This window comes from Onychostruthus taczanowskii, unplaced genomic scaffold (genome assembly GCF_017590055.1).
Source record: "Onychostruthus taczanowskii isolate IOZ18803 unplaced genomic scaffold, ASM1759005v1 scaffold3, whole genome shotgun sequence".
Classification (NCBI taxonomy): domain Eukaryota; kingdom Metazoa; phylum Chordata; class Aves; order Passeriformes; family Passeridae; genus Onychostruthus; species Onychostruthus taczanowskii.
Window position 1 is genome coordinate 8,780,740 of NW_024500349.1, and position 24,748 is coordinate 8,805,487.

At 40.7% G+C, this 24,748-nt stretch overlaps 1 protein-coding gene across 15 annotated transcripts in view; it reads left to right on the forward strand.

Moving 5' to 3' along the window:
* The window catches only part of KIAA1217 (KIAA1217 ortholog), a 177,640-nt gene that overhangs the window by 134,528 nt on the left and 18,364 nt on the right, over positions 1 to 24,748 (forward strand). For 12 of the 15 annotated variants that reach the window (XM_041408966.1, XM_041408955.1, XM_041408952.1 and 9 more), the window contains 6 exons: positions 1,846 to 1,950; positions 2,379 to 2,428; positions 9,715 to 9,872; positions 16,335 to 16,510; positions 22,964 to 23,094; positions 23,334 to 23,481. In XM_041408966.1, the coding sequence (XP_041264900.1) occupies positions 1,846 to 1,950; positions 2,379 to 2,428; positions 9,715 to 9,872; positions 16,335 to 16,510; positions 22,964 to 23,094; positions 23,334 to 23,481 (768 nt within the window). The remainder of the gene's footprint in view (positions 1 to 1,845; positions 1,951 to 2,378; positions 2,429 to 9,714; positions 9,873 to 16,334; positions 16,511 to 22,963; positions 23,095 to 23,333; positions 23,482 to 24,748) is intronic. The other 3 variants (XM_041408967.1, XM_041408956.1, XM_041408959.1) reach the window with 1 other exon arrangement.

Below are 24,748 nucleotides of genomic sequence, written 5' to 3' on the forward strand. Positions count from 1 at the left end.
ACAGATAGACTTCCAGTTGAGCTTAGTTCCAGGATGGTTTTGTGATGATTATCTGGGGAAAAAAAAAGTTTTCATTATTAAGTGTCAAAAATGCTGCATTAAAGTTTGTTAGAGTATGTTTATCCCTGGGTTTTAGTACTTGTTTTTGTTCCAAAGGTTACTGTAGCCTGCACCAATTTCTTATTTTAAAACGTGTAATAGTGGAAATTCCGTAACGTATTTCTTGGTTTGAAATGAATTAAGTCAGATTCACTTGTCTTCTCATCACCCTTCAAAATACCTTTCAACATGAAGACAGAAAAGTGGGATGCGTGCACTGCATTAACTCGCAGTAAGAACACGTCTGCTGGCTGGGGACTGACTGAGCACTCTCTCCTTCCCTGCTTGTGTCTGTTAGCATCTCATTACTTGTTTTGCTGCTGTTTTCTCAGCCTCTGGGTGTCTCTGAGTCTCTCCTGGCTATGGTACCTGTGTGCTATCCCAGGAAACCTCATTAGTTCCCTGAATGTGAATGAAATAATTAGCCTGGACAATCCATCTGGCTGCAAGCAGGGCTGGTTACTTGCTTTTTATCATGTCAGCTTGCTTTTGGCTGTTATTGGTACCTACATTTGAGTTTATATGACTCTTACTGATTGCTGCTATTGCTTTGGCCACTAAACTGCACCTGCAGCTGGGGTGGCCAGAGTTTGGCTGCTCCCGTGTGCACAGAATGCTGCCGTGGTGATGGATGGACTGTGCAGCATGCTGAGTCTGTGTCTGAGTTTGTGCGTCCCATCTTCTCTCATCAGTCACTGCTGCTGGTCTTAACCACCTGCTTTTTGAGAAGTTTTCTTCCCAGTCATCTTCCAAAACCACAGCCTGCTGTTAGAATTTCCTCCTGCAAGTCTTCCCACACACTCAACTGCTGTAATAGAGGGACACCTTTTCAGAAGGTCCCATACTGATGTGTGTGTCTGTTGTGGTGTGTCACTGACATACTGGCATGTATAAGCAGGCACCTGTGTGAGCAAAAGGCTGGTTTGGAGCCGACTGAGGAAGTCCCCTGGTACCTGACTAATATATGGATTTATGCAAACAGATAAATACACAAATGTTAGCCTTGGCATCAAAAAAAAGTTATTCTTGTTTAGTGACCTTTGGTTCCTATGGAAAACATTGATTATACTTACTGTAACTCTTCATCTCTTTTCTTCTGCCTTTTGGGAATTTCTCGGGATATGTGCACAAAAGAAAATCTGTTTTATTGTAACATTGCTGTACAGTCTGCATTTGGTGTCCTGTGCCTCTCTGTCATATTTCTGTCCTTTTCAAAGCAGACAGTTGTGATGTCAGGTGGAAAGGATTTGGACTGGAAAGTCATCAGCTTGGGCAGATTAAATGCTTCCCAGACAAAAATTCTGGGTCTGGGGAAGGTAAAAATAGTAACAAGAAGAAGTGTAAAGTCTTTAATCCTGAAACCTTAAGAACAGACAAAATGATTGGCCCCGTGTAGGTAAAAGAGCAAATGCATGTAGTGCTGAAAAAGAATTTTTCACTAGTTGCAAGTGGCATTAACAAATTGTTTTAGGTGCCTGTCTTGTGAGGTCGTTAGAAGTTTATTACTTGCTTGTTTGTTTTGTTCTTTTTAACTAAGCAGATTTTTTTAAATTGTCTGTTACAATGCCAAAGCTGTCCAAACCGAGATTTGGTAAGCTGCTGCAATAAGGTATATGCAAACTGTACCCAAGGGCCTTTGCATAAACTCTGTAGTGTCTTTCCAATCCTGTGGTAATCATTCACCTAGAAAAACAAGTCTGAAAGCAAATATATCTGGCTTTAACAAACGGTTCTCTTGTCTTACAGAGAGAGGATACAAGCCATGGAGAAACAGATTGCCAGTTTAACTGGTCTTGTTCAGTCTGCGCTTTTTAAAGGGCCAAATACAAGTAATAGCAAAGATTCTTCTAGGTAAAAACAGAATTCATCTGTAATGATTTTAGTAATCAATCAACAAAAATATATTTGAATGTAATAGTAAAAAAAATCCTGAATGCTCAATAATTTTTAAGTTTCTTTATCATCTCCATGAGAATGCTAGGCAGAGAGGAAGAATATGCCAAGTGATAGATGGATATTAACTGCATTACTCTTCTTTGTGATAAAAAGAATTAATGTAGCTACATCTCTGTGCTTTCTACTGCTTATACTCAGTTTGTTGCTTAACTTCTACTAAAAGGTGATTTTGAAAAAATACTACTGATGACTGACAAATTACTGGTGATTTAAATTAAAAAATATATATGTTAGACAAGGCCATTAAATTTGTTGAATATAAACTTCATTACAGTTTTATTAGTTAGTAAACTAAAATTACAATTTTTCTTGTTATTATTTAGTGAGAAGATGATGAAAATTGTGGCCAGCAAGGGCAGCGCCGACACTGCAGGTAAGATAATTCACTTTTAATTTACAACTTATTCAGGTATATGAATAGCTCTAACATTATGAACATCCCAGCTTATGCAAATGTCAAATTTACTTAAATTTCCGTGGCTGTACTGTCAGAACTGAAGTTTAAGTGCAGGATATGGGAGTCGATCACATCTTTAAGAGAGGAATTTCTGACAGGTTGAGATGGTATTTGGAATGAATTTCCCACCTGTGCTGAATGGTTTAAATGAGATGCAGAGCCTCTGCATCTGGTGAATTTTCCAGTGACTCATCCTGTCTGTAGGATGTATGTATATCTGTCATTAACCCTAGATGTGTCCAGATTGCTATAGAAGACTAAATATTTAATTCCTTTTCTTGTCACCGGAACTTTTTCTAAGGTCCGTCTGTCACTAGGATACTACTGATGTAATGACACCAAGAAACTTAGCAGTCAGCAAGACAGTGCTTTCCCTAATTAAGCCAAAGCCACATTGATCCGTTCCTCATTATTAGTGTGCACCTAAACTGTTCTGATCAAGCACCAATTATGAAGCCAGTAAGAGCTGGTCTTGTTTTAGCATCCCACCTGGAGAGCTGTTAAGTGTGTAAAAGATGGAGTTAAAACTGTTGACAAAGAAGATTTCCATATGGTTGAAGCTCTTTGTGTACAGGCTGCTATTGGAGAAGTCGGAAGGGCATTCGTGTGCTTATATGCCTCCTCTTCACCTTTGTCATGCACTGAATGCAAATACAGGCAGTTCCCTGCTTCCTGGAAGTGCTGTTCCCACAGGGAGGTCTGTGCCCGGCAGGTAGTAAACCACACACATTTATTAGCAAACCCATTATGCTCCTAACTAGCCTTTCTGTTGGAGCTCACGTTCAGGATTCCTGTTTGTCTGGAGTTGCACTGTGTCCTCCTAATTGACAGAAACCAAACTAGACCTGGAAACTATCAACCACATGCAAGAGAGAGCAAGCTGAAGCTTTGCTCCCAAGCCACTCTCTGGTGCTGTTCCAACTCTTCCCTTCCGGGATGGGGAGAGGATTACTTAAAGCTTTGAAGAAATAAGTTGTAATTTTTCAGTTTCAGACAATATAGTGAAAAGTCTGTCATTATTCAAAACAGCTGCAAAATGGTCTTCAGTTTTTCCCTATTGCAGTGTCATTACTCAGTGTCATGAGAATTTATGGCATTTCCCACTTGCATAGGCCTCACCTCACATAAAGCACTTATGAAACCCTCACAACTAGCACATACAGTGCCTTGTGTTCCTCTTTGTAGTGCATTGCAAACAGCAGCCTCTCTGCTTTCCCTGTGATGGTACCAGTACTTGGTGGGTACTGGTGCAAGTAGAGATGGTACAAGTACTTGGTGAGCGGCACTCAGTTGGAGGACCTGATCTCAGTGGGCCCTGCTTTGAGTGGGAGTTTGGGCCTCTAGAGGTCCCTTTGAACCTGAATTATGTAGTGGTTTGTGTGTGGATGTGTAAATGTGCACTCACTTAAATGAGAAATTAAATAATACTCATTGGGAAAGCAACCTTACATAAAACAAAAGTGAAGATTCCCTGTGAAGGCATGCCCAGCCCACCAGAATAGTGTGGTTCATCTGACCAGCAGCCATTTCCTGACACTGTTGTTCCCGAATACTCCTCACTCACTACCTTATCATATGACTGACATGTCCCTGAAATGACAATATTACATGTAACAGCTGCATGTGCAACCATGGTAGGGGAGATGGAGTGTGGGGACTTAATTTACTGTCAAAGGCCAGATCGTCATCTGTCACTCACTGACAGAGACATTGGCTTTGTCACATAGCCATGCACCTATCCAGCATATGAGTAAGGATTCCACATTCAGCTTGTGCTATAGATGCCTTTCTCATCACTTGGGAGAAGGGGATAGGACAGTGGGAACAGCCATACAGCCAGCAGTCTGCAAGGATCCCTATCAGTGCTATAATGTATAGTTGTAACTCCAGCACCTGCATCTCTGTATCCTGTCCTTCCAATGGGACTCAACCACAAAATTAAATTGTAACAGGTAGGGAAAACAAGGTGTGATGACCCCAGTACACTACAGTATTGTAACCCACAACAGCTATTACTGAAGACTGCTGTATAAAAGAATAGTCTTGTATAATGGAATATTTCCCCGCTTTTGTGCCTGGAATTGCTCAGGATATGGTCCAATGAGTCAATGCAGTTTGGCTCACTTGAAAATTAGGCAATCTGCCAGAATATATTACAGAATGTTTTTCCTTATTGTAAATATGCTTGGGTTCAAACATGCCAGTGGAAGCTAGACATGCTTCTGCTGACCACTGTTTTGTTCTTCAATTCACCCCAATCTTTATTACTATAGCCATTTAGGCAGTGACTCTCTCACTTTACAATTCCACTTGACAACTGTGCACTGAGATACCAGTTTTAGCAATTTCAAAGACTATTTGAAAGACAAAGTGGTATAAAATGTTGATTGAACAGTCCTTTCTAGAGCTCTGATAAGCAAAAATGTGAATTGCTTCCCATTCTAAAAGACAAAACATCTGTGCAAGATAATGTTGTCTCATCAATGTTGAGCCAACATTGTATTTTATAGTATGCTGTTCCAATGATAGGAGACTTTTGTTCAAAAAAGTAGACTACATCCCTTGGGATGGGAAAGAGACCACATTTTATAAACCTTAGATAACTCTATATAGCTAGATTGTGAATACTCTGATGTGTCATATGAACCAAATTGTTGTATTTCACTTGCTTTTGTTGTGCCAGTCTGTGGAAACCAGTGGCTTCTTTAGCCCCAAATATTAAGGACTCTGAAGAAACCCAGCTTTTTCACTTAGGAAAATGAGTCTGGAATGACAATGCTTGTCTGCATTTCTTATCTTTTATTGCTTTAGGCTCAGTTCTTTCATGGGGGATGGGTTGAAAGAGCAGTAACCCTCCACAGACTGTCTATGTCTCTTCTGCTAATGTTTGAGAAATTCTATGACTGAATCCTTATAAAGATCTTCAGTGCCTGAAACACGAATGGTATCAAGGAACTCTTGATTTAGAAACAACACATGATTCTAAAACCAAACCATACTAGTAAGAGTCACCATGAGATAACTAACAAATACCCTGAGAAATACTCTTTTCTGTCATATTTGTGTTCATCAGCTGGAGACTGATGATAGACTCAATCCTGGATTCATTTAATAAATTGGGATCAGTTGTTTCGTGGATTACCAAAAAAAGCAATAGCTTTTTGCTAGTTGCTGCTGGTTAGAAGAGGAAGGAAGATATTTCAGTATGTTGTGAGAGGGGAATCAGGGAGTACAATTTTCTGCACTAACACCACCAACACAAAACAAGAGGAAGATGGCAGCAGGGAGAAGTATTACCAATGTAGGACTCAGATTTGATTCCTCGTTCTTTGTGAACTGTCTTGTCATCTGTGCATATCTGTGTGCCCTTCTCACATGCATGACTTTTGCTGTGATGACCTGTGAATTAAATAATTATCCATATCTGCTTGCTTATCTCAGATTCAAAGACAGATCATGCTAGTCTTAGAACTCCGTCAGCATTTGCAGGCAAAATATGTTCCTGAATTCATTTTGGATCAATGAGGTGAAGTTGCACACTAATGTATATATAGAATATTTTGTTATTTTGAGGCTAATTTAGTGCCATCTAGTAACAGTCACATCTCCCTAAATAATGCTTGAAAAATTGTGTCTCTTTAATTAGATTAGTTATTTGTGGGGAATAATAAAATCTGGGTGTCTTCTGATGGCCTTTTGTGCCTACCTGCTTCAAAATAAAATCTTAGCATTTAAGGGAAAAAAAAAAAATGGAAAACAGAAGCAGAGCAGTGTCTTTGAAACCATAGCAAAGGTCAAGTGTCAGGGATCCTTATCCCCTGAGCACACAGCAAACCTTTCCTCCTTCTGCACTTCAGTTCTCTTTGTATTCTAAAATGGCAGCTTAGTTCATTAGCCTTTTTTCAAAGTTAACTTTTTTATTTGTCCAAAGTATTAGAAAGTTATGGTGGGAGGTTGAATTTCCCCTACCTAGCTCAAGAAGGGGCTTATTTAAAAACGCAAGAGCCAGTGCTGTTTCTTTCCCTTTAATCCATCTGGCCTCACATCTAATCACAAAGCTACAGCCTGGGACTATTTCCAACAGTGAGCTACACTCCCTAGATGAAGCAGCCCCTCATTCAGCTGCCCTTTTATTCTTTCTTGATGAAAATATGAATATGTGAGAAATCGGCTGCTGATGGTTAATGCTCACTCAGTGTCTTGCGTTTCACACCCGCTGGAGTCACAGTCCCACCGCACGTTTCCCAGGCTCTGAGCACACCCTGCAGCAGGGACACTGTGGCAGCCAAGAGCACCTAATGGTGAAAAGAGGTGGCTGAGGCAGCAGCGAGGAGGAGAGCTGCTTTGTAGGGAGTTGGAGACATTTATTGCTTACAGAAGCAGATCACAGTCCATCTACACTAAAAGGAAAGCAGGCACCCCTTCCTGAGAAAATATGTGAATTGACTGGGGTCCAGCATGGGGGGAGGGACTGGTGGGGTCTGATTCATGCCTTGGCTGCCTCATCACAGGGTCAGGGGCTGAGGTTTTGGAGCTTTTGCTTGAGGCAAAGAACAGCAGAAAGGTAGGTGTGCTTTCAAAAATAGTCCAGATTTGTGGCTAGGGATCAGAACTCTTGGAGGCTTATCCACATTTTTCAGACTCTCTGGTGGTTTCTGTCTGTAAGGTTTATGAACTAAATACCATTCTCTTAAACAAAAAGGGCAAAACACAGTGCACGTGGGAGGGAAATAGATGCTTGACTGTAGGAGAAACTGCAGTGTACATGTAGACAGATAAGTATGAGCATACATTAGACTGAAGCATGGAGTGGGTACATAATGGCAGTGAACAAGGACTGTTTATTTCTTGAGTGTTGCTTTCTGTTAAGGAGCTCTTTGAAAGTCAAGAGACCATTGAATCATACTGGAGTATAGCAAAAATGTGCAGCAGCTTGCTCAGCAGTGTAATGACAAGTGCTGTTGTTGAAGCCCCAAGCAGATCTAGCTGGAGCAGGTTCAGGGACAGTATAGCAAGCATTACAACAGCCTGCACCAAGCTAGAAGAGCTTTTTGTCTGAGCATGTCTCCAGAAGCTCATAGCATGGCACACTGTATGTAGCATGGATCCAGCCAGAGGGGCCTGTGCTTTTATTGAGCAGAATTGCAAATGAAGGTAAAGTAACAAACAGGATTCTTAAAAACTTCTTTTTTTTTTCTTTTTTTTTTTTTTTTTTTTTAAATAAGAATAGGCTGGTGTGATTTCCATCCTTTAAGAATGCTTCCCCCAGGTGAATTTCACTTGTTGAAAAAGGTGTTGTTATGCTGAGCTGTACTCAGGCATATTTGGAGGAATAGTTCAAAAGACTACAAGGGATGAGAAGCATGGGGAGAGAACTTCCCACTCGGGGAGTTATACTCATTCCAGTCAGAAGTGTCATGCACTTCAGTGCACTGAAAATTTGCCTTCAGCAGGCAAAGCTCACAACACTGTTTTTTGTTTGATTTCATTATACTTGATAGAATGTGTGCTTGTGAGAACAGATGATGACCAAAATCCCTGTGTAAATCCATTGATGAGCTATTTTCTGTTTCTTCAGATTTCTTTTTTTAATCATAGAGAAGGATGAAATTGAAGTAGGGAATGACCTAATCATAGAATAGACTCATGGAATTATTTAGATTGGAAAAGACCTTTCAGATCATCCAGTCAAGCCATTAACCCAACACTGCCAAGTCCACCACCAGGCCAGGTCCCTAAGCACCCCATCTACACATCTTTTATATACCTTCAGGGATGGTGACTCAGCCACTTCCCTGGGCAGCCTCTTCCAATGCTTGATGACCCTTTTGGTGAAGAAATTTTTTCCTAATATTAAATCTCCCTGGCTGTAACTTTAGGCCAGTTTTTGTCCTATTTTTTGTTACCTGGGAGAAGAGACCAACTCCCACCTCCTTCCAACCCCCTTTCAGGCAGCTGTAGAGAGCAAGAAGGACCTTGAGACTCCTTTTTTCCAGACTGAACCCCCCCAGCTCCCTCAGCTGTTTCTCATCAGACTTGTGCTTCAGACCCTTCACCAGTTTTGTTGTCCTTCTCTGGACATGGTCCGCGTCTCAATGTCTTCCTTGTAGTGAGGGCCAGTTAATGCTGTAGTTCAGGGAGCAGCAGCCATCTGTGCCATTTGGGATCAAGGAATAAGGTGGATTTGGCAGTATGATGAGAAGAGTTTGCAGGACTACAAAGTACTGGACTTAAAAAATGAAGTATGTGATACTGATAGTCTGTCATTTTGTCTGCTGGGGTAGTGGAGGGGGGGGAAGGGTCACATTAGGAAAAAAATTTGAAGAATATGGGTGTGTAAGTGCAAATTGTGAGAAGGAGCTGACATTTCTATTAGCTGATGAGCTGGAATTTTCTTATTCTCTCTAAATAGAGCTTCTTCCCAGGTACTTGAGACTGAAAAGAACAAGCTTGGCATTGTTCCTGTGTAGAAGAACAGCATTCTTTAACAAAGAAAGTTTTGTGATGACAACAATCATTATTTTCAGAGCGTGGCTCGGCTCATTTCCTTGTGTTATGCTGTATTCCTTTCTGACAGACTAAAAGGGAGTAGGTGGATGCAACATGGCTGGAGAGCCTCTGGCACACCATCATTTAATTTCTGGTTTCATAGGGTTGCTGCTGGAGATACCTGCTAGAAATAATGCAATTGTTCTTTAAGCAGTGAAGCAAGATTTTCTATAGAAATCTTTTCCCCATATTTGGCAGATTGACTGAATCCATCTCCTGTGATGATTAATCAACAAATATGTAGTTCAGGAGTCCTATGAATAAATTTGCATCAGCTTGGTCTCAAGACATCTCCTGGGAGGACAGTCCTGAAGTTACTTTCAGAACCAATTTGATTTGTTCCTGTTTTGTGTCATCTGCAGTTATAATTTATTATCCCATCTCCACTGCATGTGGTAGAAAGCAGTCCTGGAGTAATGCAGAGCTCTGGTAGAACGGAGGTTCCAGCACAGGTACACTCTGATACTGTGCAGCCTTCCCTCAAAATACATTGGATAAGGAGGTGCAGTCCCCTGTTAATACTGAGTGCTGGCATCTGTCATTTGCTTTTCTTGTCCATCTGTGTGAAGTACCTGTGGATTCAGTGGGCAGAGGATGGATCATGTTTGCACCTTCTCAGCTGTGAACTCAACCTGTACTGCTGCTTATTGTAGGTGCTGCCAACATATCTGGGGGGAAGAATGCCCTGGGAACTGGGGAGTCAGCTGTCATCCATCCTGCCGGAGCCCCAGCAATGCACGTCAGCCTGCACGGCATGAAACGCAACGTGTCGGATCTGCGGCTGCAGCTGCACCAGATGAAGCAGCTACAGGTATGATTATCTGGATAATGCTGGGAAAAAAGGAGGGTTGTCAGCAAATGTCTTTTTTCCTCCTTCCCTCTCATTTTCTCTCTTTTACCCTTTGTACAAGTGAGTCTCAGTAGTGGAGTTCTAGCAAAGGGCAGACCCAAGTACTACAGACTCAAAAGCTTGTATAGTCCTCAAGGGGTGAGAATTAGCTCAGTTAAGCTACTGCTCAGATATTGAGAAAAAAAAATAATTTCTAGCTTTGTTGGATGACTCCATACATTAAAGCACTATTTATATTACAATAATATCAAGTCTGTGATTACAGTTTGGATCCTCCTATGCTATGTGCTGTGTAAACATGTCAGAAGAACCATGTTCCTGCTCCATACTGTTTACAGTTGAGACAGATTTTAAGTCCCTGAATAAACAGCTTTGATGTCAGGAAACCCAAATGTAGCTGAGGATCAGTAGATATGCATTAAGCCAGAGTCTGAGTCCTTACAGTATTTACAGAGTCCAGAGTATTTACAGAATCCAGAAAAATAGCCAACTTGAACAGTAAGAAAAAAAAAAAAAGGTATTTCAAATGTTGCTGCAAAGGTTTGTTGTGTCCTACTTACACTCAGGTTTCAACAATACCTTCCTAATACATGTCAACACCTCCAAACCTGCAAGAAAGAATACAACCAATGAAGAGTTAACAAAAATAGTATGTTGGCACATACTGTCATGCTGCAAATATAAATATATGCTGTTCATCTCAGACACTGTAAAAATAAGCATATGCAGCTGTACAGGTCTTCAGCCTCTTACTTAATTGGAAACTGAAGAGCACTGTGTATTGTCTCAGAAGATGGAAAAGAAGGCAGAGCGCTTTCTTGTAAGACAAAGTGGACAGTGGGGGAAGCTTCAATACTCTGCCAGTTCTCCTTACCCAGAAAGTGACATCATGTGTTAGCTATTGTAGGGCTGCAGCTACTGGTTTTATAACCAGGGTGATGGTACCATGTCAATCATGTTTGATTTGCTGATAAATTTTAGAACAAAATAATGATAATACAAATCAGAGTTCAGAGCATGTTTTACCTTCACCTCCCTAGATAAAGGAAATTAAATTATGAGCGAGTCATACAGCAAAGGAGCAGAAGGGTGAGGTAAACATCAGTATAGGAAAATGTGTCCAACTGAAGGTCCTGTGACAACGTCCTGTGCTCTGTTTGCTGGGAAGACAGAGATGGCAGAAGATGTTTGGAGCAAAGTGTTGGGTCAGGTGACTTCTGCCTGTGATACAGCTCCCCTGTATTTAAATGTTCAGTTCAGGATGAGTATGCTCCAATAGCAAATGTCCCTTTCAAAAGCTATTCTCAGCAGTGCTGCCTACGTGCCAGCCATCGTGTTCCTCGTCTAATTTGAAGACACTGGCATGTGATCTCTGCCCTGGCACATTATGTACAAATGCATATTTTTCCACATTTGTGCTGCAAACCACTGCAGCCCCTCTGTCCTTCTCCACACCATGTGCCAAATGCCGCTCTTGGCAAATGCCTTCGGTCTGGCTCCCAGCTGTGCTCAGCATGTGGCCTCAGAGCGTGGCTGGAGGCTGCAGTGCTGCTTGGAGGCAGGGAGTTCATCCTTCTCACAGGGCTGCCCACCAAGGAGGTGGCGTTTCCGCGGCTGAGCTTTGTCTCCATGGCCCTGCCCGGGGCAGAAGCCTTGCTTTTGATCAGACATAACATTGTGGCACGCAGGAGTGAAGAAATTTCTACCATCTGCACAAATCAATGCTGCCAAGGAGGTCTTGAGAAGGGAGAAAGGACATATCCCGAGTGTGCTCATTAACTCTGGCTGGCTTCCCTTAATTCAGAAATTATAGCAAACTTGGTGCACTGAGCTAGTGGGAAGTTGAAAAATTTTGATAGTCAGTTGGAAGAACCTCTAGCTCAAGGGAAACTTTGGTATGTTACACATAAATTCCATTGATGAGAGTTTCTGTCAGGGCATTCCTGAACTATTTTGAAAAAAGCTCACAGTTTGTAGGGCAGCAAGTGAAACAGGCAGTGTTTTAAACTGAAGAGTGTTGCAATATCACATTTTAAATGAAATATTTTGTGCTATGTGTTTTCAAAAATAATTCTAAGTAGAAGGGAAAAAGTATTTTTTCTGGTTTCCCAGCTTGTTTTCATTTCATGTTTGACAGTGCTTCCTATTTTTCAATTTCACTGTTTCTCCTAGTCTGGCAGTCAGTTTGTTCCTGTTTGTGTGAATTTTTTTATACAGTGACAGACTAGAAGAAACACTTCAAAAAAACACAGGCACAAAATTTGGCAGGATAACTAAGAAACAGGATCAGGACATAAAACTATGTTTAATAATGTCTATTGTTTAATTTTCAATTGATGTTACCACTGTAAGTTCATACTAATTTTCTTAACAGAATCAGAGAAATACATGATAGAAAAGACCCATTCATTTGTGTATTCTGTGTTTGTGCTGGCAAAATTTTCTTTTCAAACCATATCCAGCAGCAATGGATCCAAATGGATTGATTCACACACCAGATAAACATATATTATAAGATGCCACCAAAAAGTTAAGATGTGGTTGGATTTTGAACACAGATTCTTGGCACACAGATGTTTACCTCATGGCTGTTACTAGAGGCTGTATACACTTCTTGCTACTACACTTGCATGTTCTAAGTGCTCTGATTTTCAGAGACATTCAGGACAGACTAGTTTCATGGTGCTGTGGAGTTTTCCTCAATGCCAGAGATGGGCTGTAACCCAGCCTTTGTCCTGAGTGGATTTGTCACTGGTAAGAATTGAGCACATGATGAGTTTAGTGAGGTTGTTTATTCTGTGCTCCCAGGTATTGAGAGCTCTTAGTAGCAGGTTTGAACCAAGCCTTGGAGTACACATACATGCTTTATATCATTAGCTTATATGTGCACTGGATTTTTTTGTCTACTTCTTCTTTTCTTTAATTGAACTCACTTTAAGGGAACACAGTTAGATATGATTAATGTTCCCCATTAGGAACGTGTACGCATGCATGCTTTTCCTGCATTAATGCACTGTTTGCAGGGAAATGAGTGCTGCAGAAAGGACGGAGAAAGAAATAACAACACTGTCATAAATTGTATATGATACTCAGTTTCACAAGTGTAATTTTGAATTAGAAATTCAAATGTACTTTGAGCTGCGTTATAGGACTGGAGATGCTAGCTTTAATCAATGTATGGTAACAAACTTCAGGAACTAGATACTTAGATTCTACAGAGGCCCTGAGCTGCAGCAGCCAGCTCCTGTTTGTGGCTGTGCTCTGTATGTTGTTCATGGGGAGGCGGGGGGCTCCCACTGGGCAGGTCATGCTTGTCTCCTAATGAGGAACAGGGTTGTGAACCAGTACTTGGGTTTCTAGTTACCTGTCTCATAGGTAATAATTGGTTCAAAGTGAACTGAACTAGTTATCAGATTATTCTTGGAGTGGGTACCAGAAAGCAGAGCTGGTGTACCTGTGTGAGAGCAGTGACAAATAACAGCTGAAGCACAAGGTGAAGAAGATGGGCAAGGAAAGTATCTGGAGAGATTGTTGAGGCTGAAAGGGAGAACCAAGGGTAAAGAATGTATGAGAGGATGCTGGAATTCTAAAAAAGCATGCTAAATTTGTTTCTGTTTGATTGCTGCTTGCAGTTATAAGGTAAGGTTACTCTAATTAGCAAGAAATTGCCATTTGGTGGTGACAGGAAAGCCTGCATTAGTTTTCCTTACTTTTAGCATGTGCCTTTAGAACTTCAGTACTGCTTCAAAAAAGACTCTTCAAGTATGAATGTTTAAGATTGTTTACTTGGCTTGTTTCCAAGCAAGCTTATAGTACAAAAGGTTCTATTTTGTGGAACCAGAATAAATATGGCAGATCCATAAAACATCTTTTGCTTGAGATGGTGAAGCAAATAACGGAGGTGGTCAGAGGGGCAAGTGGGGTGTGCACTTAGCCAGAGACTCTCACATCTGGTTTTGCTGTCAGAAGAAAGGTAAGAAAGGAGTTCAGTTCCAGAGCACAGAGGTAAACGTGATGTCCAGAGACTGCCTTCTCCTTGCTCCTGCTCTCTCTGCCTCATGCTGTTCTTTGGCTGCTGTCTCACGCAATTGCTCCCCTCCCACAGTTCTTTCTTTTGTCTCTCTGAACCCATATGTACCTCTCCCTTCTCATCTTCTGATTCTGTTCCCCAGGCATGAACAAGCTCAGGTTTTCCATAGCTAGTCAATTATTGAATGAATTTTCATAGAAACAGTAAAAACATTTCTTTGATACCAAGATTGAGTCATGTTCCAAACTTAAAGAGCTCACTCCAAACACTGAGATTTGGGAGTCCTCAACATGCAAGTTTTTTTTTGAAATCTTGCTGTGTTACATTTTTATTCCCTGTCCTTTTTATCAGAAATAGATGAACTTTTATGACTGAAACTTCCTGGTATTGTTCAAGCACTTCATCAATGGAGGTGACAAACACCTTAGTTGTACACATCACCACAATAAATATAGCTCCTCTACATACCCCCATAATAGGAAAAAACATGTGCCTGCCATTTCACAACCTCACACACTCACACATACTCAGTTTTGCTATTAGTGGAAGTCCCTGTTACCAGCTGAGGAACATCAAGGACTTAAATTTTGGACACCTGAGACTTAAGTCTAACTTTGTTACTGACCTTTGTTACTGACCTTTGTTACTGACCTTTGTTACTGACCTCGGATCAGTTGTTTAACAGATCCTAACTCACTTCCATGTGTCAAATTTCCCACTTTTTAAAGAGCTGGGAATAAATTGTGTGACTGAAGTGTTATATGCTCACTCACTCATTTATTAATTCATTTAGGTTTTCCTACTTGAAAATATGACACAATAAAAGAGGTGTGTATCTCAGATGGTTGTGCTGGCCTTGCAGTAAGAGATTTTAATTTATCAAATCCAAACATTAATCCCATCATGGGGAAAATGCACATACGAAATACACATTGTCTTCAAAATAATCTAGATATTATTTATATAGTTCTGTGCTGTTGAAATGTTTTTCACGTTCATTTTTTCAGTAATTGCTGACACGTCTCTTCAGCTGAATTTTGAGCTAACTCCTCCTGCTTGTCACAGCTCAGATTTCACACACACACACACACAGACACAGACACCCCTCACCCCTGCAGTGAGGTGTTACCCTCCCTCTCATCGAAGTTGTGTAGCTGGAGAAGAGAGTAAGAGAGACAGGCACAGGGACTGAAGAGTCATGAGTGAGGAACTGAGTTTGTTTCTCTCATGCCCATATTGGTTGGAAAGAATTGTCTCAGCAAAGGCACTTTTTGTTTTTTATTCTCATGAATTTTCTTAAATAGATTTTAAAGAAGGCTTACTACATTATACTGTAATAAGTATGTTGTATGTATCCCATTTTTGTGATTCTTCCTGTTAGGTCATGGGTTTATTTTATGTGTTAAATGTGATTTGGCTGTTAAGCCTGGATGTTTAGAAGACAGCCAACAATTCAAGTGCTAGTTTTAAAATGGGAATTTTGTCCCAAATTAAAACAGTAATGTTTTTAAAAATCTTACAGTATGAAATGGCTCCTGGGCTAACAGAGTTGTGCTTATGTTGCCTGTATCCTAAAACTGTGACTAGGTGGAGTCCTGCTTATCACTTTGAATCTTGTGATTTTCGCAACAGACTTAAACAGGTTTGGTTTGTGAGCGTGGCTCATAGCTGCTCCAGGGCTGCCCACAGAAGAGTACAGCCTAGTTTGCCTTCTTAACTGTGTTTTGCTCTGTGCTTACTATCAGCAAGACAATTAATGCTTGAGTTACTTAACATCAGGCTAAGAAAAGAAAGAAGGTGTGACTTGAAGTTCTCAGAAAATTACCATATAAAAAGGGGGGGGGCGGTTTCTGGTGGGTAAAGGAGGTTTTATGTATTGCAGAAGAGCTGCATGCCTGTACCAAATTACACCACGTGTTACAGTCCTTCCTCTGCCACTTGAGAGACTGAAAACCTCCATTCTGAAAACAGCAGTGCATTCCAGCCATGACATTAATGTGTGGGATTATCCACTAGGCACGTATGGGCTGTGAGATGCATAAGCTTGTGAGATACATGGAAGGTGGAAGTCAAGCATCCGGCATTCTCGAGAGGTGTAATTAATTCTTGATTCACGTTGAACCAAGCAGAATAAAGGGGCCACAATCCTTGCAGAAGTTATGCATTGAAGGTGATATACTGATCCAAAACATATTTTTTTATCAGTTTGAAACTGGAAGTTATATATATACATGGAATGATGTTTATAGGTACAGCTAAAGAGGGAAAGAAGAAGGTCAAAACACTCACTGTAGGATGGTGTTTATCCCAACCTTCTGAGCTCTGCAATGTATTCTGTTGCCAGGAATGTCAGTCAAGCAGAAAAATTGAAGTTGATTTCTTTTGTGCAACAGCTGCAGAACCAGGAGATGCTGAGGGCAATGGTGAAGAAAGCAGAGCTAGAAATCAATGGCAAAGTGATCGAAACAGTGAAGAGGCTTGAAGATCCTGTGCAGCGACAGCGCAACCTGGTGGAACAAGAGAGGCAGAAATACCTCAGCGAGGAGGAAAAGATTGTCAAGAAGTTATGGTGGGTTGAGAAATGTGTTGCTTTTGTCTGTCTTTTTCTTCCATAAAGTAGAAACTTCTACCACTGTTTTCAGGTAAGCTGCATTTGTATATGCTGGTTTAGCTATGTTTCCGTGCTGTGTATCACATTGGCTGTAACACCGTGTCTGTGCTGCTCAACTCACTGGTCCTGACTGGGAGTCCTTCTCTGCACAGCCCACTGGGTAAATCCCAGCAGTACCAAGAGTTTCTACCTCCTCAGAAGTCCCCTGTAAAGGGAGGGATGACTGTAAGGACCGTGCTCACCTCTGTATTCTGAAAGCCTCCCTCTATCCCAGTTCTCCCCTTCAGCCTTTTGTATAATGCTCTAGGGAAGGAGGGAGAAATTTCCTCAAGAGCAAAGGGATTCAAAGGAAGGTAATGAGTTTGGCTTTAAGTACAAAAATCAGATTTCAATACAGATTTCAATACTGGCTACTGCATGGGAGAGGTAGGGGAAGCTCAAATAGAGGAGTGAAGTTTTTAATTACAGTCAGCAATACCAGTCCTTGTCTAAAATGTACTCACTGAGATTTCCATCTGCTTAACTGTGTACCTTGTTTTGTTGTTCTGGAAGGGCCCTTTGGAAGATTCTGGTTTTTTCCACCGGAACTTTGGCTCACCAAGACTGGTGGGATCAAATTTTTGGTTTAGTTCAGAGTCAACAGGAGGCAAGATAAAGCTGAAATTAATAAACAGTTTAACTAATTCTAACATTCATGTTTGTAAGATGTTATATAACTAATTATTTCTCATTGCCACATTTATTTCACACCTAAAGAATTGCTCCATAATGGAGAAAAAAATTTCTAGTCAGCTTGTCATTGAAAATTATGACTGAAGAGCCGTAGAGTACAATTCCTGATAGCTGAAGAGAGTAAGTCCTTCCTGTTGATCAGTAAGTTGTCAGATTAATACTGTTTGTAATAAAAAGGTGCATCTGTAAAGAGAAGGTTGAGTGTTACTAAGGGAGAGTCCTGTGAAGAAAGGTTGAATGTGCAGTAATGTTCATGCTAGTGTAATTAATTCTCTCAGCTGGTTTGTAGTGTTAAGTAATGACCTTCCTGTTCCTCACTCCACTCCTGTGTACCTCATTGCCAAGTTCCAAGATTGTCTCTTCTCTATGGAGAGAGCAATTTTTGTGATGGCTGTTTATGGCATTGCCTCATAAAATGGATACAGAGTGAGGTCAAGTGCCAATGGCATTCACTGTTACAGCTGTTCATTAAGGATAGGACTTGGATTGCAATATGGTTCTGTTTTACCAGGTCTTGGAATTTTTCCTCTTCCCATAGTTTCTGCTACTTCTGTGCTACTTCATTTGTTAAATGAAGTAGCAGGAAAATTTCTTAAATCATTCAAATGTTACTTCACCTCTTTTAGAGATATGCTAGAAACAAACATTTCTTTTTAATCAGTTGTGTGCAATGAGATTCCTTTGTCATGCATTTGCTCATTTGCAGGATCAGAGCACTGCGAGAAAGAAAAGCACATCTGACAACAATAATAATTTCAGCAGCTGATGGCTGTTCATAGTAAGAGTATACAGCACAAAATTACACATCAAATGTCACTGACATTATTGAGAAAAAGGTTAATATTCTTTTTAGGCATTTACAACTAAACTGCTCCCACTGCAGATATACAAACAAATGCAAAGCAACAGGACACAAAATTTGCCATTTTTTAGGATTTCAACTGTCACCCTCTTGATCTTTCCTAAATCATAAGACTAAATCAGTAGACTGTCTTCATGTGAGACGCTGGAGCCTAAGGATTACTGCAATACTTACAAAAGTGTATTTACTACTCTTAGGTGGTAGATCTTTTAGCTTAAAAAGTCCTCCCTTCTGCAACTGAAGGTTATTGCTTGAGCTGGGAGGTTGGGCCAGGTGACCCACTGTAGTGCCTTCCAACCTTACCCATTCTGTGATTCTGTGAAATAAGGAAATAAACATATTGGCAGTTTCTTGTTGTAAACAACAGAAATATTGGTGTACAAAGCAAGGATTCTCTTAAGCAGAAGGCTTGCTCAACAAATTCATAATGGTGCCTACAGAAGTGTGCCCATGTATGTCACAGCTGTAGCAGGATTACGGTTCAGAGAATATCTAATGGAACCTGTTAAACCTAGTGTTTATGTACACTTGTGACAGTGAAATGCACATTCAGAATTAAATGTGTAGGGGTTTTTCTTCAATCTAGTCTTTTGACTTAACACTAGAGATGTTATATATAGCACTTGTAGATACTAGATTTACGATTTACCAAAGACAAATTATGATGTTATGATACATTAAGTAATGAAGTATTTATGTCATAACAAACATGTTAGAGGTGTGATCACTCTATATTGTACATTTTAAGCACTTTAATAAAGGGAGTTATAAGCACAGTATTTAAATGATAGCCACATTCAATCTGTTCAGTTGGATACAATCCATAGTACCTTACAATTTATACTTTGTTAGGAAAAGTATCAGATTTTTTTAATAATAATAACCATGCTCCTTGAAAACAAAACTTCACTTAGCAATGTGGGAGTGCTACTAGTAGCAGATAATTGGGAAAGTATATCAGAAGAATCTCCTTTGTTTGTTTTTGAATTGTTCATCTGTCAGTCATCCCCCAGACTCTTAAATAATGCACAGCAGAATATTCACCTTTGCCATGCTAGTCATTATGTTATAGATACTCCCTTTCCTCTCCCTTTTCCCCCACTCATGCCTTTTCCAGCCTGAGAAGTCTTAGACTGCTTAGTTAGCCTTCTTTTAGAAGCCTTTCTCTACATTTCACCATCCTGTTGCCTTTCTCTTTGCCCTTTGTGACTCTGGTGCACATCTGTGGATGGGGATGGGGGACAGGAGAGCCCTGCAACAGCTTTGTCTGCTGCAGGCACACCATGACCTCCTGCATGGTGTGATCTTCCTGTCCTCATGTTCCACAGGAGCTTTGCATTAAATATCCAACATCTCACTCACAATGGATGATCATCAGTTCCAAGGTCATCACTGTATATAAAACCTTAGGGTTTTGGGAGGTTTTTGGTTTGAGGTGGCGTTGATTTTGGTTTCATATCTCCTCTTCTCATGAGCACACTTTACAGGTATTAGGAGTTAATTTAGTCTTTGGTGTTTTCTGGCCATTTAGTACCAGATGGTCCATCTGCAGTCCTCTGCAACCACCTTTCATTTGCATTTCCCTGAATAATATAATGGCCTTTTGCGATTTTTTGTTTTGTTTTATTATTCACCCTTTTTTCTAAATTATTCATAGTATATTGAAAAGCACCAACCCTAGCAGTGATCCCTGTGGAACCCACCAGCAAAGTACATTCATTGACTTAGCTGTTCATTGATCCCTTATCTTTGCTTCAGTGCTTTACCCATGAAATAATTTCCTCATAGCAACTTTACCTTTGCTTCAGTGTTTTATCCATGAGAATTTCCTCATGGCAACTTTGCATTCTTGAAATCTTTTCCTCAAACACCTTGCTGAAAGCCTTTTGTGGTATACTTTGTCCCCATGCTTCTGTTGTTTGTTGATTTGTGAATCTTACCTTCATTTTACACAAACCATGTTAATTCTACCTAACACAGCAAATTTTATCCATTGTTCATTGATTTTTTATTCTGTATTTTTATACCTATCCATTACACCTGTCTAAGTGTCAGTCTCACCAGAGTATAGTTCCCAGGATATCCCCATACCACTAAAAATGTGTAGTTGTATCATTTATGACACTTACGACACTTTCCACTAATCTGGTTCCAAAGCAATTTTAATCAAGAAGTTAGATGCTTAGCATTAATAGTTCAGCTGGTTCAGCCTTGAGTTGCTATAGAACTCCTGGTCAAATACCATCTGGTCTGGGTGATTTGTTACCATTAATTTTGTCAGTTGTTTTGTAGCCTGTTCTACTGATACTGCAGTCTGAGGCAGATCCTCTGAGGCTTTTTTTTATCTAAAGAAAGATCTCAGCACAAGAGTTGCCTCGGCTTCTGCCTCGGCTTCCCCGTGTGGAATCTAGATGCAGAAAAATTGTTTGTATTAGCCTTCTGAAACTGCATTAATGTGCATGTCATGCTAATTTTCTCAGGCCAATCTGTAAAGCCAAGTGTTTTCCCCAGTGAAAGAAGAAAAATTCTAGAGTCCACCAAATCTGTTTCAGTCTTTGGGTCCTAAGGGATGAAGTTTCTTTTCCCTTGCAGTTGGCCACATGAAGCAGTGTAATGTGGTATCCCCTGGGTAATTTCAGGATCACTTGTCTTGTTTGACAGTATATGGAATCAAAGGGGTTTGTGATGACTCTTTCCATTTCTGCTCAAAGAACAAAGGGGAAAGTGGGCCACTGTCAGCCACCTCAAAGTCCTTCAAACATTGTAATATTGTTTTGTGTTTTCCTTTCTCTTCTTTCCACACATGAACAAATTTAAGCATCTTTCTTTATCTGTTTTATTGCCTGGTAGGTGCAAATATTTGAGAAGCTACTTTTGCAGTGCTGATCCACAAAAGGGAGGAGGGATACCCCATGATTCCCAAAGCAGCACTGCCCAGCCTCAGTGCCAGTACCAGGGCATGAAGACTAGGGAGGATGCATGACTGCAGAGCACCCTCCTGTAGAGCAGGAGCCTTTGCCTTAGTGACAGTGACAGAAGGCCACATTCTTCCTCCAGCTCCTGCTAGAGTGTGTCTGTGCCCTTTATTGCAAAGGCAGACAGAGACAGCAGATACCTGCATTTTAGCAGCCTCTGCCACTGGAAGAACACCCTTAGGAGTGTTCCCTTGCTGCCATCGTGTGGTCCAATGGATTGTTTCCTGCAAGTCTGTTTGTGCTGGGGAGAGCTGGGACTCCCCCAGCTTTCTGGAGGCAGAGTCGTTGGGAGAAGTGGTCTTAAAGTGGGAACAGGATCATTTACCTCCACTTGTTTGTGATCTGTTCGGACACAACTTATGATTCTCAATTCAAAATAACTTTTTAAAGTTCTTTGTTTTGGATTGAAATGAACTCTTTGCTGTGCATGCTTAATGTTCAGATGCTGATGCTGTTTCTGTTCCTCTGTGTATGAGAAATACTGTTGTGTTGCCATGGGACTGTGGGACTGTGCTTCTGATTTAAACTGACCTACATGTACAGTAGTGCTGTAAGGAATTGTCTTCATTTTTATCCCATTACTGGTCACCTACTTTTCTTCCCCATGTCACTGAGATGGGTCTGGGAAATGACTGGCTTTGCATGCCAGTGGAAGGGAAATATGTGGAAATGCAAGACTTGCAGATGGTGCAGCGGGCAGGCTTCTCCCACCCCTTTCCTGGCAATCCCCTTGTACCTTGATTCTCTTACAGCAATTGCAAAACTGATCCCTGATGGATGTGAAAAATGATGCCCAAGATTAGGTTCTAATTAGTAGCTGATTTGTCAGTTCAGAGTTTCCATTGCATTTTTTTTTCTATCTATCCTTAAACTGTTCCCTAGAATATTCCTGTGAGTAAATTTGGTATCTTAATAGAAGTAAATTTCTTCTAGATATTCAAGAGATGATATTTTTAAGGTGTTTACATGGGTATTTGTGTAGTTGCTCATAAAGCATCTCAGGGCTGGGGGTTTTTTGAGAAAATTTTATGTATCTGTGGAAAACTCCAGTTAAAGCAATGTTGTCTCAAGCTCAAATGGAAAGAAGTAGCTCCTTCCCAAACAAAACCAGAGTTTATGCATCTCAAGTATTGCAAAATTTTATGTGAAGTATGGAAAGATTGGAAAAAAATGTTGGGAAAGGTGAGAAGGAAACACCAAATGGAGCTGGAGTAAGCACAGAATGGCAGTGGCTGGAAAAAACATCCAAAGTGATTCACTCTTAAATCCAAGTGCTGAGCAAGATCTGCACACAATGCATGTTTACCGTTTCACTCTGGCTATTCATAGAAACAGGATCCTCTGTCCTGTCTAGCAGTACCTGGCAGATAAATAAGGTTGTATCAAGAGCCCTTTGGTGCCAGTTTTTTGAGTTGTTTCTTAACTATTGGGCATTCCTCTGTATGTCATCAACAAAGAGAAAACACTAGGTGCAAACCAGTACTGGATGTGGTGGCACAGTGTCTATCCCCTTCAAGCACTTGTATCCCCAGAGGGCTACTGGCTGTTCCTGTGTTTCACCAGCCCACCTGCCATTTGTAGCACAGCTGCCCTGAGGTCAAGATGCTCTGCACATCTGCAGCCTGTCACAGAAATCAGTGACTTGGCCTGTTTCTGTGCTGTGAGTGTCCAGCATTCTCACCTCCCCTCATGGTATCCTGTCATTTGTTTAGCCTACGGTGTCAGATCTAAACGTGCCACAGTTGAGGTTTCTGGTTTAGTTCACTCTAGTCATTTACATATGTTTGCTTGCAATATGAAAGTCCTGCTTAAATTTTCTGTCCATGTTGTTTCTTTTGCCAGTGAGCTGGAGACATTTGTTGAAGACCTGAAGAAGGACTCTGCTGCTTCCAGCAAGACAGTTACACTGAAAGATGTTGAAGATGGAGCCTTTCTTTTGCGTCAAGTGGGAGAAGCTGTTGCTACCCTGAAAGGTATGTACTTTTCCTTTTTACTTTTGTTTATTTTCATTTATCCACAGAGAACAGTTTTGCCTTTGATCTGGAGGCATTAACTTTCACTTCCAAAAAGATTTAAAGCTGGGATTAGGGAGCTTGCTGCATGGCCCCTGGAGAGAGACAAAAATTCAAGTAATTGACATTCACCCAATCGTCTTTTACTGCCCAGGGCTTTCATAATTTCCTCTTCAGCCTCACAATTGTTTTCCTTGCAGGAGAGTTCCCAACATTGCAAAACAAAATGCGAGCAATCCTGCGGATTGAGGTAGAAGCGGTGAGGTTCCTGAAGGAGGAGCCACACAAGCTGGACAGCCTGCTGAAACGCGTGCGCAGCATGACCGATGTCCTTACCATGCTCAGGAGGTGATTCCTTTTCTTTTCTTTTCTTTTTTTTTTCGTTTCTTTTCTTCTTTTCTTCTTCTTTCTGAATTTCCTCAAGCTGGGCTGGAATAGCTTTTGGGTTTGTGGTCTCCGCCTTGCCTGTGGCAAATCTGAGAAATTCAGCTTGCTTGCAGTATTTGTAGATTAATCCTAGAGCCCTCTAAAGGGAAATCAAATTAGCCTTTCCTGTGCTTTGTGCAGTGAGTCCACTCTGACCAACAGCCTCAGTCACTGAGATCTTACAATTGAGACTAGATGCCTCTCAAGCCAGCACTTCCAGATCTGGGAAGTGCCTGGATGAGAGAACTTACAGTCTCATACCTGAGCTAATTAACTTTTGGTATGTACAGCAATTTAAGCTAACGGAAACGTTCTCTGACACTGAAAGGTTCATTCCCTAAAATGTAACAGTAAGGAATAAAATAGGAAAGTAGTGTAAGTGGATAAAGGTATCCCACACCTTCTGAAAGAATACTCTTTGCAAGGAAGATGCATTAGAGAAAGCTGAAATATTAGATGAAACTTAATGTCCACTAAGTGCCAGTGTTTATCCATGTTTGTCAGAATATCTGAACAGCAAATGATTGCTGATTTATTTAACTCAGTGGGCATTGGATTTAATTCCTGCTCAAAACTATCATTGGTGGTGGTCTCAATTTTAGTTCAATTACAGGAAAATGTAAGTCATGAGCCTATTGTCAGTACCATTATTCTAAGGAATGTACTGTTGCCAGTGTTTCTATATATCCTGGAGCATATGTACAATGGATTTGGCAGTACTGGCACATGGCTAAAATGGTTTATGTAACTGGTTTTCTAAGAGCCATTACTTACTCTACCATGCAGACAAACATCTATATCCTTTCACATTAGTTTATTTTCTTAAAAATTATTACAGTTATTTCCTGTCTTGCAAAGGAAAATAGAATAATAAGCTATGCATACCAAAGTTTTATCAATTTTTTTGCAGCAAAATTGCATATTAAACCTCATAAAGTCTGTTTCAAAAATGGGAAAACTCATGGCATTTGATGGCTTGCAACACTCAGAAGCTCAGACATTTCACAGCTAGCTGCCAGAAATAGTTGCTTCTTTATGTCCTCAGCTCATCCTACCCCACACTCTTGACAGGAAAGAATGCTTTTTGAAGCATCATGTGATGTAGAACCTTCATTTGAAGCTCTGTTTTGACAATGTGCCAGACTGCTGCCTCTCATTATATGTAGCTTCACTTTTCTGTGCTTCTAGT